This window comes from Salvelinus fontinalis, chromosome 21 (assembly GCF_029448725.1).
Source record: "Salvelinus fontinalis isolate EN_2023a chromosome 21, ASM2944872v1, whole genome shotgun sequence".
Lineage (NCBI taxonomy): Eukaryota > Metazoa > Chordata > Actinopteri > Salmoniformes > Salmonidae > Salvelinus > Salvelinus fontinalis.
The window spans coordinates 40,867,007-40,886,202 of NC_074685.1; the positions used below are offsets into that span (position 1 = coordinate 40,867,007).

At 42.6% G+C, this 19,196-nt stretch overlaps 1 protein-coding gene and 1 pseudogene across 1 annotated transcript; both read left to right on the top strand.

Moving 5' to 3' along the window:
- Nucleotides 1-1,171: 1,171 nt before the first annotated feature.
- Nucleotides 1,172-6,223, top strand: LOC129818887 (golgin subfamily A member 6-like protein 22; annotated as a pseudogene).
- A 3,409-nt stretch (nucleotides 6,224-9,632) lies between these two features.
- LOC129818885 (uncharacterized) lies at nucleotides 9,633-16,882 on the top strand. Its single transcript, XM_055875204.1, has 9 exons — nucleotides 9,633-9,860; nucleotides 10,318-10,496; nucleotides 11,646-11,750; nucleotides 11,880-12,029; nucleotides 12,249-12,488; nucleotides 13,942-14,317; nucleotides 14,533-14,774; nucleotides 15,134-15,309; nucleotides 15,583-16,882. Exons 1-9 carry the CDS (start codon nucleotides 9,740-9,742, stop codon nucleotides 16,451-16,453), a joined length of 2,460 nt encoding a protein of 819 aa, XP_055731179.1. The 5' UTR covers nucleotides 9,633-9,739; the 3' UTR covers nucleotides 16,454-16,882.
- Nucleotides 16,883-19,196: the final 2,314 nt, after the last annotated feature.

Genomic DNA, 19,196 nt, shown 5'->3' on the forward strand with positions numbered 1-19,196 from the left:
CCACGCTGGGAGGGAGGCTGACAAGTATTTGCATATAATAATGACTTTTTGTGGGGACAAACTCATTCTGATTGGCTGGGCCTGGCTGCAAGTGGGTGAGCCCTCCAAGGCCCACCCAATGGCTGCACCCCTGTACAGTCATGTGAAATCCATAGATTAGGGACTAATGATTTCATTTCAATTGACCTCCTTATATGGACTGTAACTCAGTAAATTCTTTGAAGTTGCAGCGGTCTAAAGCACTGCATCTCAGTGCAAGAGGCGTCACTACAGTCCCTGGTTTGAATCCAGGCTGTATCACATTCTGCCGTGATTGGGAGTCCCATAGGGTGACACACAATTGTAAAAAATCTGTAATTTTGCAATTATACATTCATGGAGGAGGAAATACAATGATTGCACTAGTGCATATGCGTGAAAGTGGTCTGCACACAGCACATTATCCCCAGAGATGCCAAACTCGGGCAAAGTGTCCCCCATATGACATCACAGTGATGTCATAATGAGAGGGGGAAAAAACACCTGCATCAGAGACAGTGCAAAGGTTTTCATACTCTGCCACATCCTGAAGAGTTACCTTGTTGTACAATGTCTACCATTTACAACTGGAATCTACATTGAAATTACAACACGTACAATTTTTCTTATGAATACATTTCTTTGTTGTTGTCCCATAATTTTCACTAAGCAAAAATGAGTTAATGTCAACGCAAAATTGATTGTGAGGACGAACAAAGGTACTTTTTTTTTACATAGTCCTATGTGCATCCCAAATCAACCCTATAAAGTACATTATCGGCCATGGTCAAAAGTAGTACACTATGTAGGGAATAGGGTCCCATCAGAGGACAACCACTCATGATGCATCATGTACAGTAGCTGTGAAGTGATACACATTGCTACAGTGTGGTTTTTACTATGTTCATGAGCTTACTAGTACTAAATATACTGTATTTCAAACATAGAACTGGATTAATTGGTTAACAGGCCTATGTGGCTCTGGTGTTTGCTGTCTGTCGGGGGGGGTGTGGTCTTCCATGGCACCACATTACATCACAATTGTGATGTCATAAATGAGTGTATTCTGATATGATGACAGCCTAAATGGTTTGCCATAGCGTTACTGTCACATTACGGCAACACTTACAAGTTCAATTCAGGGTCAAAATCATTGCTATATTTTGGATGGTTATTTTTGAAGTGATTGGTGGTAAGTAGTTGTGACCACCTGTGATTTAGTGTGAGTAGGCGTACTTTGTGACACAATTTAATTTAGATGATTTAAATAATATAATCATATTTTGAAGCCATATTGTACCTTTTTCAGGATTACTGTAATTGAAGGAACTATGGGAAAGTTCTCCTTCCCAAGGCTCATCATAAGAATGGTTAGAATCTCTTTTCTCTCACCACCCTCATAGTCAAAACTCCAGTGATTTAAAATCATCACTTTGACATATAGGCCTATGAGCTTTTCTAGGATTGAAAATAACAAGCTTGTATCATGATAACCTCATTACTGACTGCATGTTTGTCATCATTTTCATTTCTAGCCATGGGCAAAGCGGACTGCACAGGACGATTTCTGCACAGAAACTACTGAACTCCACAGGCCCAGAACACACCAGCCTCACAACTCCTCACAACTCCCCAGCCTTAATGTAAGTCCCATCTGCAGGCTAAATCTACGACCCACTAAAGTGGTCCAGACTAATCATGTATAGCCAAACAGTGTAAACTTTGTACTAACTACAGCTTGATCTAGTGTCAACATTATACCTTATTGATATTGTATATCAATGAAATACAATGGAAGGCACATACAGTGGGGCAAAAAAGTATTTAGTCAGCCACCAATTGTGCAAGTTCTCCCACTTAAAAAGATGAGAGGCCTGTAATTTACAGGCCTGTAATAATTATTTTCCACCATAAGTTGCAAATAAATTCATTAAAAATCCTACAATGTGATTTTCTGGATTTTTTTTCCTCATTTTGTCTGTCATAGTTGAAGTGTACCTATGATGAAAATTACAGGCCTCTCTTATCTTTTTAAGTGGGATAACTTGCACAATTGGTGGCAAACTAAATACTTTTTTGCCCCACTGTAATAATCCAATGAGTAAAATAAAATATACCATGTTCTATTCTCAATATCTCTACTGCCCTAAAGGTGTGTAGGCAGGGCAAGGAGAACACCGATTCAACCCAGAAGAAGAGGAAAAAGAAGAGGCTAAATGAGAAGGGAACCCAGGTTGAACTAGGCATGCGGGAGGATATCCATGACCTTGACCTCGCCCATTGGAGATTGGCTAGACAGACATGGAGAACTGAGCGAGGAAACATGAGGGAGATTAAGGCGCTGTATGGAGAAATATTTAGGCTGCACCAACTCTTGGAGGAGGTAACAAGAGCAGTTTTCTTTAATCAGACTTTCATATAAGTAGATATACTGTAGTTGATTTAGATGTTCCCAATCCTGATACACAGAAATGAGATCTAAATAGATAGAATAGTGAAATAAGAACGCAAGAAAAAAACAGAACACTGGAAGTATTCAGAGGAAGGTCTGCATTCTGCACTGGTAGTATTCTGAGGAAGGTCTGAATTATACACTGGTAGTATTATTAAGAAGGTCTGCGTTCTGCACTGGTAGTATTATTAAGAAGGTCTACATTCTGCACTGGTAGTATTCTTAGGAAGGTCTGCATTCTTAGAATAAAGTTGAAAAAGAATGGAAGAATTTCTGAATTGGAATGATTCCAAAAGTTCATTTTCCTAATAGGCTAATATACAGTAATAAAACATGTTTTCTCTGTGATATTTATTACCCATACACATGTAAATGTTTTTAGATAGTAATATCAATGACCATCAAGCTATTAAGTAATAAAAATGTGTCTGTCATCATACAGATTGGGGTGGATAAAGGGGTGATCAAGCAGCGCTCCACCTCCTCCATTCTTTGTCCCGTCTCCCCGACACTGCCAGCTTTCCACAGGTACAACCTCCATAGGTTCCTCGCCAACAGCCAATCGGAGCCTGACCAGCATGCTGCCGGCACCCAGGAGGACCCATCTAAGAAACACTCAATCTTTCCCCCTCTGGACACACAGAGCTGCACCTCCCCTGATAAATGGCCTCCTTCTCAGTCCAAGAAGTCACATCCACACGCTTCACACCGATTTGCTGTCCCATCCCACCCCCTGGCTTCCGGCCCTCCTGCCCGGATGAGACAGACCCATCCGCATGTCCACCCCAGATCCTCATTGACTGGCCAGGCAAAGGTCAAGAAAGAGGTCTATAGGCCAGAAATTACATCGTCTGAGGAATTGTCTGAGGAAGTTCAACGGCGAGGCGCAGAAATTGCGAATATGTATAAAGCACAGCTGAAAGAGAGGATGGCCCAAAAGAGAAAGGAAGAGATTCTGAAGAAAAGGGTAAACAACAATGACAAGAACGATGACACTGAGGCCTCCTGCTCCTCTGCAGTAGAACAATCTAATACCCCTTCCACAGCCCCCGAGCGCCAGGCCAGCCCAGACGCCACGCCAGTGGCCGCCCGAGAGGACACTCAGGGGGAAACCCAGGAGGACCTGGCAGACATTGTGAATGTGCTCAAGAGGCAATCATCTGATCTATACCTGCCTGACAACGTTTGTGAGGAGTCACTCACATGGAAGTCCATTTACGAGGAGCTGTGCCCGCTCGCTCACAGGGTGAACACAGAAGCTGACTACATCAAGGCTCTCCGCGTCATCACTGAGAAGGCTGTGACTCCCTCGTGCTCGTCTGAGGATGATGTGTCTCAGAGTGTGAGTGAGGTCACAAGTCAGGAGGGGAGTAGTGAAAGTGAGGAGAGCATGAGTGGACAACAGCAGAGATGTCTACTCAGGGAACCTTATGGTGAGAGGGACAGGAAGGAGATTGATAGTGGTAAAATGGAAGGGAGATATGCAACCGCCAATGCAATGTCTGTGATGGCAAGCAGAGGGAGAGAAGAACTTAATGCCATGAGCTACGCAGACAGGATCAAATATTTCAAGGACGAGGCTAAGAGAAATGAAGAGATGATGAAGATTGAAAGGAGGAAGGAAAAAGCCAGGGACGAAGAGCTCAAAAAGTGGGAAAAGAGACAGAAGAAATTGAATGAGGAGGAAAGGAAAAGGACAGAAAATATGGAAAAAAACAAGTTGGAGGAGCAGAGGAAAAGGGAGAAGGCAGAGATGAAACTAAAGATCGAACATGAGAAAAAGAGACAAGAGCAAGAGAAAAAAGAAAGAAAGAAAGAAGCAGGAGATGCAACAGAAGGCCCGTGCAAAAGAAGAGAAAAAGAGGGCAGAGGAAGAGAAAAATATGGAGAAAAAGAGAGCAGAGAAGTTGAAAAAGATTGAGAAACAGAGGATGCAGGAGGAGAGGAACAGGGAAAAGGAGAGAATGAAGGTGTTGGAGATGCAGCAAAAGGCACGAGAGAAAGAAGAGAAGAGGAGGAAGGAGGAACAGAAAAGGAGATTGAAGATACAGCAGGAACAAGAGAAGGAGGAACAGAAAAGGCAGACAAGGATACGGGACGAGGATAAGAAAAGAGCAGAGCTTCAAAGAATAAAAGATCAAGAGGCCAGGTTCAAGATGGAGATGGAGAAACTGTATGAGAGAGAAGAGAGGAATGCACAGATTGAAAGAGAAAAGAGGCGTGCGCTGTGTCAAAAAAAAGGGCAGACACAGAGAGCAAAACAGGTGGTGGCATACGAGGTCACAGCGTCTACATCTGACGCCTCTGTGCGGAGGGAAGAGAGGGAGCAGCGTCCAGAGACCGCTCACACACAGTCTGCAAAGAGAACAAGGAAGAAGCAGAAGAAAGAGGCGGACGGGGCATTGACAACTTTTGAGTAGATGACAAAAGAAAAAACGTACAAAGAAATTAGAAAATAAGCAAAAGGAGGAAAATATTATAAGGAAGCCAGGCATGAGGGTGAAGAGGAGGAAACATGAGAGAGGAGGAAGGGAGACCAGAGTGGTTTATCAGGAGGTCAGTAGAAGATACAGAATTCAAGTTCTGATGGACAGATTCAGGAAGGACCATGTGATAAAAGGTAAATGAGATTAGCAGTAAAGAAGAGCTGAGTGGATCAAAAGAAAGTAATGGAAAACACAAGGGGGGAGGCAAGATAAACAGAGACCCAGAGAAAAGAGGTGAAAACATTTTATAAGAGTAAAAGAGAGGAGATTGAACTAGAATTCTGATGGACATATGGCCAAAATAACTATCTAAATAAATAAGGATGAGCAGAAAAGGAGAAGACCAAGAGCACAGGAAAATAGCCAACAGACATGTCAAAAAGAAATGAAGTCTGCCTCTTCTACTTCTCTTTTAAAGTTGCTTTGGTTTCCTTTTGTCCTCTTTCCAAGCCTGTTCAAGTCTGAGATAGATGAAAAGAGCAGCCAAAGAAACAGATCTGTTGAAGCATCAATAGGAAAGGATGAAAGGGAGGGAGGCAGGAAGAGGAAAACACAGAAGAGCAGATGAGGTAAGTGCTTGGGCTTGTGATGAGAGGATAGGGGCTCCAGAACTGGGGTTCATGATTGACAATTCTCAGACAAATGTATTACTGTGAATCCCATTCGTTCAATGACTGTTTGATTCATTCCTGACGGGATAATTGTTTTACAGGAGCACTCTATGTTCTGCTTCCATGTGGATTGACAGCATTGCTTTCATGAGCTGCTGGAGGACACCATGGAGGAAGAGGGAGAGGGTCTATGATAGGCAGTTTGCCATGGCCCTAAATGGGCTTTTGGATGTTAATTCTTCCTGCTTTATATCATACAACTTTACAATAAAAATGAATTGCACGCATCAGCCTTTTCTGTTTGATTGTGATCAGTGCAGTAGTAGTAAGATTGGTGTAAACCCAAGGAATATTCTGGCAGTAGTGTGATAAGAAATGATCAATATCTTATGAAAACAATATGGAGATAGAAATATCAAAAGAAGTGTTGCATTTACTTAGTAATAGCTATTTCTCCCTCATAGAGAATGGTGTCCTTGTTGTGATCAGTCCATCGACAAATGCATGTATGCGCGCACACACACCCACAGAGAGTTAGTCATTATTTCCCTGAGTCATCAGACTCTGGTGAAGGTTTCTTTGCATCTTGAGCAGTCTGTGTTGTATCCTTGCCGGACTCATCTATAACAATCTCGAAGGCCGCCTCTTCTTCTACCCTCTTCACTTTCTCCCCTTTCGCTGCAAGGATTTCCTCAATGTTCCTGTAGGGAAAAAAACAACATGACTCATTAAAAAAAATATTCAGGAATAATACTCCAGTCTTAAGGAGGCTACACACTTCATGCAAACAGAGCGAAGGAGCATCGTATATAGTTTGTTCCAAAACTCAAGTACCTACAACTGTGTGAGAAAATGATGCTGCATTTGCGTGAAGTGTGTAGGGCCCTTTAGTCCACACAAACGTTACAGCCTATTAATACGGGATTCACTTATGATTCACTCTGACTGCAGTTCCATTTCTCTTCTGTGCAAATCCCTATCAATAGGGATAATACATATCCTTGTAATACTGTACAATCGTGGCCAAAAGTTCTGAGAATGACACAAATATTAATTTTCACAAAGTTTGCTGCTTCAGTGTCTTTAGATATTTTTGTCAGATGTTACTATGGAATACTGAAGTATAATTACAAGCATTTCATAAGTGTCAAAGACTTTTATTAACAATTACATGAAGTTGATGCAAAGAGTCAATATTTGCAGTGTTGACCCTTCTTTTCAAGACCTCTGCAATCCACCCTGGCATGCTGTCAATTAACTTCTGGGCCACATCCTGACTGATGGCAGCCCATTCTTGCATAATCAATGCTTGGAGTTTGTCAGAATTTGTGGGTTTTTGTTTGTCCACCCGCCTCTTGAGGATTGACCACAAGTTCTCAATGGGATTAAGGTCTGGGGAGTTTGCTGGCCATGGATCCAAAATATCGATGTTTTGTTCCCCGAGCCACTTAGTTATCACTTTTGCCTTATGGCAAGGTGGTCCATTATGCTGGAAATGGTATTGTTCGTCAGCAAACTGTTCCTGGATGGTTGGGAGAAGTTGCTCTCGAAGGATGTGTTGGTACCATTCTTTATTCATGGCTGTGCTCTTAGGCAAAATTGTGAGTGAGCCCACTCCCTTGGCTGAGAAGCAACCCCACACATGAATGGTCTCAGGATGCTTTAGTGTTGGCATGACACAGGACTGATGGTAGCACTCACCTTGTCTTCTCCGGACAAGCTTTTTTCCGTATTCCCCAAACAATCGGAAAGGGGATTCATCAGAGAAAATGACTTTACCCCAGTCCTCAGCAGTCCAATCCATGTACCTTTTGCAGAATATTAGTCTGTCCCTGATGTTTTTCCTGGAGTGAAGTGGCTTCTTTGCTGCCCTTCTTGACACCAGGCCATCCTCCAAAAGTCTTCGCCTCACTGTTCGTGCAGATGCACTCACACCTGCCTGCTGCCATTCCTGAGCAAGCTCTGCACTGGTGGTGCCCTGATCCCGCAGCTGAATCAACTTTAGGAGACGGTCTTGGCGCTTGCTGGACTTTCTTGGGCGCCCTGAAGCCTTCTTCACAACAATTGAACCGCTCTCCTTGAAGTTCTTGATGATCCGATAAATGGTTGATTTAGGTGCAATCTTACTGGCAGCAATATCCTTGCCTGTGAAGCCCTTTTTGTGCAAAGCAATGATGACGGCACGTGTTTCCTTGCAGGTAACCATGGTCGACAGAGGAAGAACAATGATTCCAAGCATCAACCTCCCTTTGAAGCTTCCAGTCTGTTATTCGAACTCAATCAGCACAACAGAGTGATCTCCAGCCTTGTCCTCGTCAACACTCACACCTGTGTTAACGTGAAAATCACTGACATGTCAGCTGGTCCTTTTGTGGCAGGGCTGAAATGCAGTGGAAATGTTTTTTGGGGATTCAGTTAATTTGCATGGCAAAGAGGGACTTTGCAATTCATCTGATCACTCTTCATAACATTCTGGAGTATATGCAAATTGCCATCATACAAACTGAGGCAGCAGACTTTGTGAAAATTATTCTCTCAAAACCTTTGGCCACGACTGTAGAATGCATGCATGTAAAATGTTCAGACCAACATTAACTTGGCCACCAACCTCTTTCCCTTCAGATCAGAGAACCAACCCAAGTTGTCAGCAATAATGTGGTGTTTTTCACATCCTGGGCAGGTCACTAGGACAACACCTTTATGATAGGCTACCTTAGATATCCTCTTCGTTGACCTGGTTGAGCACACCTGCATACAGATCATTTACAGTCAAATAATGATACAGTTTGTTAGAAGAGTCAGGGTGAATCTGAACTTTATAAACTATCCATATAATCGTATTCATTATTATCTAAAAGGCTAAACTGATCTTTTCAGTTTGCTGCAGCAGGAGACAGAAACAAGCTGCAAATAAACACTCAACCTGGACAGTTTTATCTCAATCTCTTCATTCAAAGACTCAATCATGGACACTCTTACTGACAGTTGTGGCTGCTTTGCGTGATGTATTGTTATTGTGATGTGTGTTTTATCCTATATTTATATATATATTGTAATGAAACAGGCAGGGAGCAGGTCTCAAACCCTCGACCTTCTAACCCGAAGTCCAGCACGCTATCGTCCAGCACGCTCGTCCGGCAGAGTCGATTTCCGCGCTTATAAACCCAGGGTCGTTATATATATATATATATATATATATATATATATATATGACAAAACACAGATCACGACAACAATACATGTACATATACATATATTTTTATCCCAGCCCCCGTCCCAGCAGAAGGTATTTTGCCTTTTGGTAGGCTGTCATTGTAAATAAGAATTTGTTCTTAACTGACTTGCGTAGTTAAATAAAAATAAATACAAAATAAAAATCCATCACACTCCTACTCTGAGATGTTTTGTGGATACGGGCCCTGAGTACCAGTGTTTTGATCACCTCACCAATCAAATCTTCATTGCCAAATCATGCTATGACTGTCACTGTAGAAACATGATGTGAAAAAGAACTGATCTTCCATTTAAAATCTCATCCATTACCTTGCATGTGTAAACCAAGTGGTAATGCGTTGAATGAATCTTCCCAATGGAATCGCTGCAGACGTGTGTTGTAGTAGAGAATTGTTTATCGAGAGGTACATCTCTTTGATACTGCCTGAAAGCAACCGGCAAAGTCGGACCACTGCTGTGTCTTGACTGTGAAGAGGACCATTGACTGGTCCCTGATGCAAGTGGTTGTACGTGCAGTAGTCTTGTCCTTGATAACTGAGTCCATGATCTCGACAATGTATAACTTCTATGCCAGTGCCAAAATGTACCATTCGTAACCCGAATTGTATTCTGTTGAAACATTGACGAAAATTGCTACGAAAAGATTTTAAATTCGGTACCGTCAAGCGTCTGTTGTCCTCAACGTGGTTGAGTCGCAATCTAATGACGTAAAAGAAAATGGTTGATTGTTTCGAATAGAAGCCAATCGTTTGTTTCCATTTTAGTGACGGTTCTCATGTTACACCAATGAAAAACCACAATTTTAAGAAGGCGGGTTTATTGATCCGCAAGTGAACCAATTAAATAATCGCAAACATTACCGCATTAGTTTAGCTAGCGACATTTTTTGAATGTTTATATGACTGTTTATATGCATTGGTAGCAGATTATAAACAAAAATGAGCGACGAAGCTGTCTTTGAAACAATTGAAGAGGTCAATAAGCATATCTCACACGTCGAAGAGTCAACCTGTGTGAAATATATTTCTTACCGTGTGGACAAGCGATTCAATGACCAAGGTAAACTAGCTATAGACGTTAGCTAAAGAGTGTGCTGCCTGTAGGAAACGTGCATTGATCAAGTTGCAGACAGTGCAAACAATCACCAGGGTGACATGGCTATCTTTCAGCAGTTCCATACTATTTAGCTACCTACATTGATTGATTAATGTTCTTATGTAGTGATGTAACCTCCACAAACAACTGGTGTATTCATTAGTCGGATTCCGTTGCAAACGTTTGTGTTGCATTTTGCAACGGAAACAGTTTACTCCAAACAAAACGCTTTGCAACAAAAACGTAGTTTTCTATTGGACACATTCAGGTAAGTCCCTCCCCGTTTTAGTTCTGTTTGGTTCCTAGAAAGTAAACGGCTTCCGTTGACAAAACGTTTTGCAACAGAAAATGTTTTGCTGCAAATCAGACTAATGAATACACCTCTGGACTCATGGCTCTTTCAATGTGTTCTGCTAAACAGGTTGGAAACCACAGGACCACAAGAACCGGTTATACTGGGAATGGAACTACGGCAAGGGTACTCCCTCTATCCCCTTTGACAGCGTACCCTTCATGTTCATCGGACACAAACTGATGGGATGCCACAGGGGCCGGGCAAAGTGTGGATTCAAGAAGAGGCAGGAACTTGAGGATCAAAGGGTGCTACTATCTATGATATTCTGAAATGGCTTTGAAGTGTTCCATGTAGCTACAGATTGTTACACCAGATAATGTGATCTAACAAAATATTTTTGGTATCCATTACTGGGAGTTACAGGTTAGATACCGTTTGGTGTAGCACAGAGAATTTTCCACCAACCTTATATTGGCAATGCTGTCTTCATCCTTAAGTCTTTGGTTAGATCACATTATCAGGTGTAACAATCTGTAGCTAGGATGTATTTTGCATCTAATCCTGAATCGAATTCATTAGGGCACACTAAGGAAAAGCTTTAAAAAGCATTTTGCAACTGAAAACGTAAAGGAGCTTTTCTTATTGGAGTAGAGGTTGTCCCTCCCTATTTCGTTACATTTTCTTCCATATGGTGTCTAATGAATACCACCCTGGTTCCATCAATGCTTCTAGGTAGTTGACCAATCTCAACAATTCCATTCTTACCTACCACTGATTTTCTAGAAAATCCTCAAAACGTTCTACAGCTGTACCATTGAGAGCATCCTGACTGGCTGCATCACAGCTTGGTATGGCATTAGCTTTGTATACGACCGCAAGGCGCTACAGAGGGTAGTGCGTACGGCCCAGTACATCACTGTAGCAGTGCTACCTGCCATCCAGGACCTCTATACCAAATGGTGTAAGAAGAAGCCCCTAAAAATTATCAGACTCTAGCCACCCATGTCATAGACTGTTCTCTCTGCTACAGCACAGCAAGCGGTACCGATGCAACAAGTCTTGAACCAATAGGACTTTGAACCGCGTCTACCCCCAAGCCTTAAGACTGCTAAATAGTTAATCAAATAGCTACCCAGACTATCTGCATTGACCCTTTTTGCACTAACTCCTTTGACTCATCAAATACCCTGCTGCTAATGTTTATTATCTATCCTGTTGCCTAGTCACTTTACCCCTACCTATTTGTACATATCAACCTCAATAACCTCGTACATCGACTCAGTACAGGTACACCGTGTATATAGCAAAGTTGTTACTCATTGTGTATTCAATCCTTGTTATTGTTTTTGTTATTTTACTTTGTTGTTGGGGAGGGCCTGTAAGCATGTCGCTGTTGGTGTACACCAGTTGTTTACTAAGCATGTGACAAATAACATTTGATTTTGATATTTCAGGAAAAGGATGGCAAGGAAAAAAGAAACCTGTTGCTGAAAACCAAGAAGGTAGCATGCCCTGCTGTGTTCACAATCAGCCGCATTGTCAAGTTCCCTGGATTCAAGGTACGGGTGAAATACTGTGTTTATGTAACTCCAGTGACCGCGCACCACAGTCAACATTAGGATGCACATCAGACTAATATACATAATTATATCTGTGTGTGTGTGTGCGCTCGCTCCATACTGCATCAGTTGGAGAAGGACACATCACGGTTGAGGAGGGTCATGTCTATTTCCATCAAACAAGCTCTCCAGACAGACCCAGCCTCGGTGCAGTGGAAGATACAGTATTTCCTCAAAATACCCAGTGTCACTGACCACAAGGGCCATCCTATTGGAAAGGTATTACTATGTTATTAATATACTATGACCATGAGATCTATTGCATTGGACTCTCTTTAGGCTACATAACTAGTATCTGTATGCCTGTTCGGTACACAGATGTAATAAACCCTTGATCTCTTAAAATTCCCTGTGGAATACAAGTATCTGACCCTGTAACAGTGGTTAGGGGTATTTTCTCCCTACTTAACAAAAGCCACTCTCTACTCGTTCCCTCAGGGTGCAGATCAGATGGACGACAGGGTCAAAGGTTACATCCGAGCGTTGGTGCAGCAGGGGGTGAGGAAGGTGAAGGAGGTAAAGAACCAGATGGTCCAGTACGTGCGGACGGAACTGTTCCGAGACACGACCCCGCCACCGCTGAGGCGCTTCTTCCCCACAGAGAAAACCATCCATGCCGTCATGGCTCAGGTCATCGCGGAGGAACACTACAGCAAAATAGACCTGGTCAACCTGCTGGTGAGAAGGCTGTGCTGCACTCCATCATTCCCACCTATTCATCAGATATTTGGATTGTCTTCTGAGATAAGGCCATTGGGGCTTGTGGTGTTAGCTGTATTTTTTGCATGTCACCCACCCTCTTTGAAACACTTGTTTAAAGGGGCATTTTACTCACTATTGTTTCATTAGTCTACTTTTTGATATAGTCCCAAAACATTCTGCATGTCAACATTCATGCTTTCAGTATATATTGCTTTCAGTCTCCTGATGCCCAAAATCAAGCAAGTGAATATGTTGGGTAGGGATAAACCGACAGTTGTGCTGAGCACATGAGGCATTGATACGTTATATTCTTCTAGAATCAATTAGTAAATCATATCAAGAATTGAAATGACAATTGAATAGTTTCCAAAATCCCAGTCTGTAGCTTTCAGTTTGGTTGATTGTGTGTCAGTGCCTGTTTCTGTGCATGATAAAAAGAGACTTGACAAGCCTTTATTATACAATTCAGGAACCCACATGCAGAGTTTTCCACGGATTCAAGAAAAATAAATTCATAACAGCTTTGTGGTGCGTTATCCTTACATGGGAAGAGCAGAAAGCCACTGAAAATGTTTGTTGTCATCAGATCAGAGCCTGGAGTCTTTCCAGAGACTCCTTTCTCCACCAACAAAGGCTGTGTTTACTAATTGATATGTTTACATCAGATCTTTTTCAGAACTGATCTGATTGGTCAAAAGACCAATTAGTGAAAAAAATATCAGAACTGGGCTGCCTGTCTAAACGCAGCCAGAGTCACTGAATTGGATACATAGTCATTGCCTCCATTGCGATTGTATTTATATTTTAGTAATTTAGCAGACGTTCTCATCCAGAGTGACTTACATGAACAATTAGGGTAAAGTGCCTTGCTCAAAGGGCACAGACAGATTTTTCACCTAGTCGGCTGATTCTAACCGGCAACCTTTCTATTACTGGCCCAACGCTCTTAACCGCTAGGCTACCTGCCACCCTACTTGTTGACAGTAGATGCTGGCCATTTATTATGTAAATCTACAACAACAACTGGGTTGAGTGATGTCATTCTCCTGGACCGCACCACTCTCTCCCTGAGCCCATTCCCCAAACAGACAGAACAGCAACACCAGCAGAGCTAAAGCACCCCTCATTCTGGAACTGCTTTTTAGAAAGTATGTAGTCTGAAACTTCTACACACTGGGTATGGTGAATTAATACATGGGAACTTTAATAAGGTGTCCTCAGTGGAACATTTTGAGAACCAAGGACTGTGTGTGATGTAACAGAGCACAGATAAATATTACTCCATGACATAAGGCCATGGGAATATCACTGCTGTGGTTTAGCTCATACTGGCGCAAAAATGAGTTTGGTTAGCACTGAAATAATTGAAAGGACGCAAAAGTTTCACCTCAGCTATTAACCATAACCCCCCCTCCCCTCCCCCCCTTAGACCTTGGCAGAGAATTGGAAGGCGGAAGCTCCTAGAATCAACTTCCTGCTTAGGGTTCAATCAGAGAGCGAGAACCTGTTGCTCTGCTACCAGACAGACTGGCAGCGGCAGCTGCTTCGGCAGTATGGCAAAGAGGTGTGCTTCCTGGACGCGGCCTATAAGAGGACGCGCTTCCCCCTGCCACTCTTCTTCCTGTGCGTGCGCACCAATGTGAGCGTGGCGCCGGTGGGCCTGTTTGTGGTGCAGTCGAGGAGCGCCGAAGCCTTGGGGGAGGCGCTGGGGGTGTTCAGGCAGTGGAACCGGGGCTGGAGCCCAGCCTACATCCTCACTGAACACTGCCCTGTGGAGATGAAGGCGGTGGAGGCAGCATTCACAGGTGAACAGTGGTGAGGTTTTAATGTTAGCTATGAGGTGGGAAAAGCAAGTTAGCTTCATAATGTGCTCTCAACACTGTTGGCTGTGAGTTTCAGGATTTACTTTTGAAAGGACCTGTTGGTCAAGAACATGTTTAATCTTTTACAATCTCTAAATACAAGAGGATGAGGGTGGTAGAGTTTGATAATTACGGACTGTTTCTCATTCCAATCTCAGGTGCTCAGGCAGTCTTCAGTGATCACCTGCGGGAGAGGACCTGGACCAAGTGGCTAAGCAACCGGTCGCGAGCCATCACCAACCAGGAGGGGATCTTTGATATGATGAAGGCCATCGCTGGAGCCCTTACCAGAGAGCAACACCAGGGGGCAGTAGAACTACTACAGCAGAGCCCCATCTGGTTGGAAAAGAGACAACTTTTCAAGAACTGGTTCACTAACAAGTGGCTGTCAGAGGAGAAGGTTTGTAGTGCACATGTCAATTAATGAAATCGCAGGGGCAATGGGGCCAGGTCCTGGACCTGCTGTGTCTTCACCTGCGTATTAATGAAGGTCAGGGTGGTTAGACGGAAAGCAGATCTCAGACCTGTGCTTAGAGGTGCTTTCAGCCTGAAGCAGACAGCATGTTTAAACCACACCTACTGTATGTAGACAGTCTGTAGAAGTAACAGTAGCAAGTGTGTTATGTTTTTGCTAGCTGAATCCATGAAACGGTATCTAGCTATAGATCCATAATATGCTAGCTACAGGTCCATAATGTGCATCCTAGTCTAATGGGGCATACAGTGGTTGGCTACATGCTCTTGTTTTTGTTCATTCAGAGATGGGCGAACGCCGTGAGGGTTGATATTGTCAACTTTGTGTCTATGGTGAACGGAGGTCTGGAGATGCAGAGCGACTTTTTCACACATAATAACATGAAGGTCCATAAAAAAGACACCCTGAGCCAAATGCTGCAGTTCCTTGTTGACGACTACTTCCCACAGATGCACCAAAGGTAAGTTTGTTTTAGAATAGGATTCAATGTCATTTAGAATAGTATTTGCTGTCAAAAGTAGTCTTCTGTTGAGATATCTGCTAAATTTATGGAAGATAAACACCATATAATTTACAGTGCTTATCTTCTCCATTGGGGTTAAGATGTAGGATGTGGACTCATCTTGACATTTGACTACTTTTGTAAACTTTTATTTTGGAGTGTAATTCCCCTTTAATGTAAGTGTTTTGATGTTTGGTCAGTCTAAACCTGCTACACTCCCTGAACCTCCAGGTACACAGACCTCAACAGCCAGTCCTCTGGCGAGTACAGCCTCAACCCCACTGTGCCTCCGTTCCTGTGGCATCGCCCTTGGAGTGTGGTGGCCCTGGTGATGGATAACATGTCTGCGGCCCTGCAATACCCCGACATCGTGGTGGAGCAGGCCAGCGACGCCGCCAACGGCACCTTCCGGGTGAAGAGTCTGGCAGAGACCAGGGCAGCGCGGTCCTACACGGTCAGCTTCGGTTCAGAGTCCACCTGGCCCTCCTGTGAGTGTGAGGTGTGGAGGGACCAGCGCCTGCCCTGTGAACACTTCTGTCACGTTTTCAGGTCTGAGCCTAACTGGACCTGGGAGCACCTGTGTCCCAAATACAGGGACCACCCTTTGCTCACACTGCATTCACAGACCTCTCACACCACAACAGAGGAGATGGAGGAAGCCCTCAATGGTCTAATGCATCTCTCCCCAGCTTCCCCAGTCTCTCTTCAGTGGGATGGGCCTGAAGAAACAGTGCCACTGGTGCAAACTCCTCAAACTCCACAGTTACAACTGCATAGCATACAAACACAGTGGGTGGCCCCACAGGCTTCACAGGGTCTGCGGGAGAGGGAGGAACTGAGGAGGGAGTGTGTGGCCAAACTCAAATCCATCATGGAGAATGTGAGCGGGATCAACGACATTGACCACCTACAGGAGCTCAGGCAGAAACTGGACGTTCTCCAGGCTCAGAGTGAGGCCATGGTGATTCAGAAGGACGCTAGCGTCAAAACAGTTTCCACCTCCAAGGGGAAGAGAAAAAGGGCAGGGGTGGAGATTATCGTGGCCATGCCCAAACGCATCAAAGTACTCTCCCGGGTTGATGTAGAAAATGTTCAGAAATAGCTTTTTTCTAAAGAGGGAAAATAAAGAATGTTCAGTATTAAAAGGCAACTCTGCCACTTTTAATTTGTGGGTTGTTTTTATGTAGTATTTAGTGTTGTCCTACACAATTTGTATACTACTTTGTATTTGATGTCTATTGCCTTTTTGTGATGAGCAAAACTGGAAATTGCTTGTCTGATGCCTAAGTAAGATCGCTGAGATGACTAATAAAATAAATAGTCATTTTCATTTGTCTATATAACCCGTATGTAGTTTCTGACCATATGTGAACTCCCTGCTATATGTAACTCTGGTTGTCTTCATCTAACAAAGGTCTCTTTGTTAGGATGTGGTGACATTGTATCCAGTTCTGGGTCAGCTTGATTTAAGGCACTGCGCAGGTTCACAAATCTTTCCATAACAAATTAATAAATCAGTTATTGCACAGTGGTTTGGAAGTTAAGGTTATTTATTTTGTGATCGGATAATACGCACATTCGCTTGCTTAACCTGATTGAGTAATTGGCATCAATCAAAGCATTTCCCTTAAGTTAATTGATTGCGTCATTATTTCAGCTTTCCAGGGGCTCAAGTGTGTAAAATGAAGCAGAGCTAGCACCGGATTTTGTGATGAGCGTATACACTAATGCACGTGCACATCATTTCGACGTTACAAAATTGTATGGATTGACCTTAAACGCCTCTACTATATGGGCAGTGGTTCCCAATAATTTAGTTAGCTGTGCCCAGAGACGGCACAGTGTGAATATAGCCAGAAAATACTTATCAAATAGAAACCCCACTTGTAGGCGATGTCATGCCAACGTTTGCAAGCTAAATTCGTTGAACCCAATACAAACCCTGGATTGCTGATGCTATGTAGTGGTCATTGAGAGGCTTTGAAGCCACCGGTCGGCCATATTGGCACTCCGTAGTAGGAGCAGTCCTCCATAGGAATGAATGGAATTCTACAGTATTTCAATGACAAAATTACATGTATTTCGTTGTAGTGGGGACTAACATTAGTAATCTCTAAAAGTTATACATTGAGGAATATAAGTTATATATAAAGGTTTGGGGTCACTTAGATGTCCTTGTTTTTGAAAGAAAAGCATTTTGTTTTGTCCATTAAAATAACAGCAAATTGATCAGAAATGTTTTTTTTAAAGGCTAATTTATCATTAGAAAACCCTTTTGCAATTATGTTAGCACAGCTGAAAACTGTTGTCCTGATTAAAGAAGCAATAAAACTGCCCTTTAGACTAGTTGAGTATCTGGAGCATCAGCATTTGGGTTCGATTACAGGCTTAAAATGGCCAGAAACAAAGAACTTCCTTCTGCAACTCGTCAGTCTATTCTTGTTCTGAGAAATGAAGGCTATTCCATGTGAGAAATTTCCAAGAAACTGAAGATCTTGTAATACTCCCTTCACAGAACAGCACAAACTGGCTCTAACCAGAATAGAAAGAGGAGTGGGAGGCCCTGGTGCACAACTGAGCAAGAGAACAAGTACATTAGTGTCTAGTTTGAGTAACGGATGCCTCACAAGTCCTCAACTGGCAGCTTCATTAAATAGTACCCGCAAAACACCAGTCTCAACATCAACAGTAAAGAGGCGACTCCGGGATGCTGGCCATCTAGGCAAGTTGCAAAGAAAAATCCATATCTCAGACTGGCCAATAAAAAGAAAAGATTAAGATGGGCAAAAGAACACAGACACTGGACAGAGGACGATTGGAACAAAGTGTTATGGAAAGACTAATCTAAGTTTGAGGTGTTTGGATGACAAAGAACATTCGTGAGAGAGAAAAGAGTGCTTGACTCCAACTGTCAAGCTTGGTGGCGGCAATGTGATGGTCTGGGGGTGCTTTGGTGGTGGTAAAGTGGGAGATTTGTACAGGGTAAAAGGGATCTTGAAGATGGAAGGCTATCACTACATTTTGCAACGGTTCAAATCCAGGCTGCATCACACCCGGCCGTGATTGGGAGTCCCATAGGGCGGCGCATTGTAAATAAGAATTTGTTCTTATTAACTGACTTGCCTAGTTAAACAAAGGTGCCATTTATTACAACTTTTTTTTTTTTATCAAATGTGTATATATAAATCATTGGTAGAAAGCATAGAGATAAATAGGACTCAGCTTTATATCTGTGCCATTATAGCGACAGCATGCCCATGCTAAAATGGCTTGTTGGCCTCAATCATTTTAACAACAAATCAATACAGAAAGTACATAAGGGAACACAAGTATATATAGATTATATATAAATGGACAATCGAGCTAGGGGGTACAATATCACATTACAATTACACAAGGACCTTAAGGGACATACATACACTTACAATTCTAACAGCTTTTTTGTTAGTAGAGTATTTAATAGTCTTAAAATACAGTTCAATTTCTTTTTGTAGGGTAAGAAAATGTGGTTTTTTGTTAGTAAATTTACATTTGTGTATATGAAATTTGGCCAAAAGAATAATGAAATTAATTACATCAAAATGTTTCAGCTTATTTTTATCGTATGTAAAGAATTCAAGCAGTACATCTCTCCACAATAGTGTAAAATCTTCATAAATGTGTTCAATTATAAATCTACTGATGTCTTGCCACAGTTTTCTTACATGTATACAATGCCATAAAAGATGCAACACTGTTTCTGGGTGGTCATTACAAAAGGAGCAATTTGAGTTGATGTTTTCCTTAAACTTCTTCATATAGTGGTTGGCAGGATAATATTTATGAATAATTTTAAAGGAAACCTC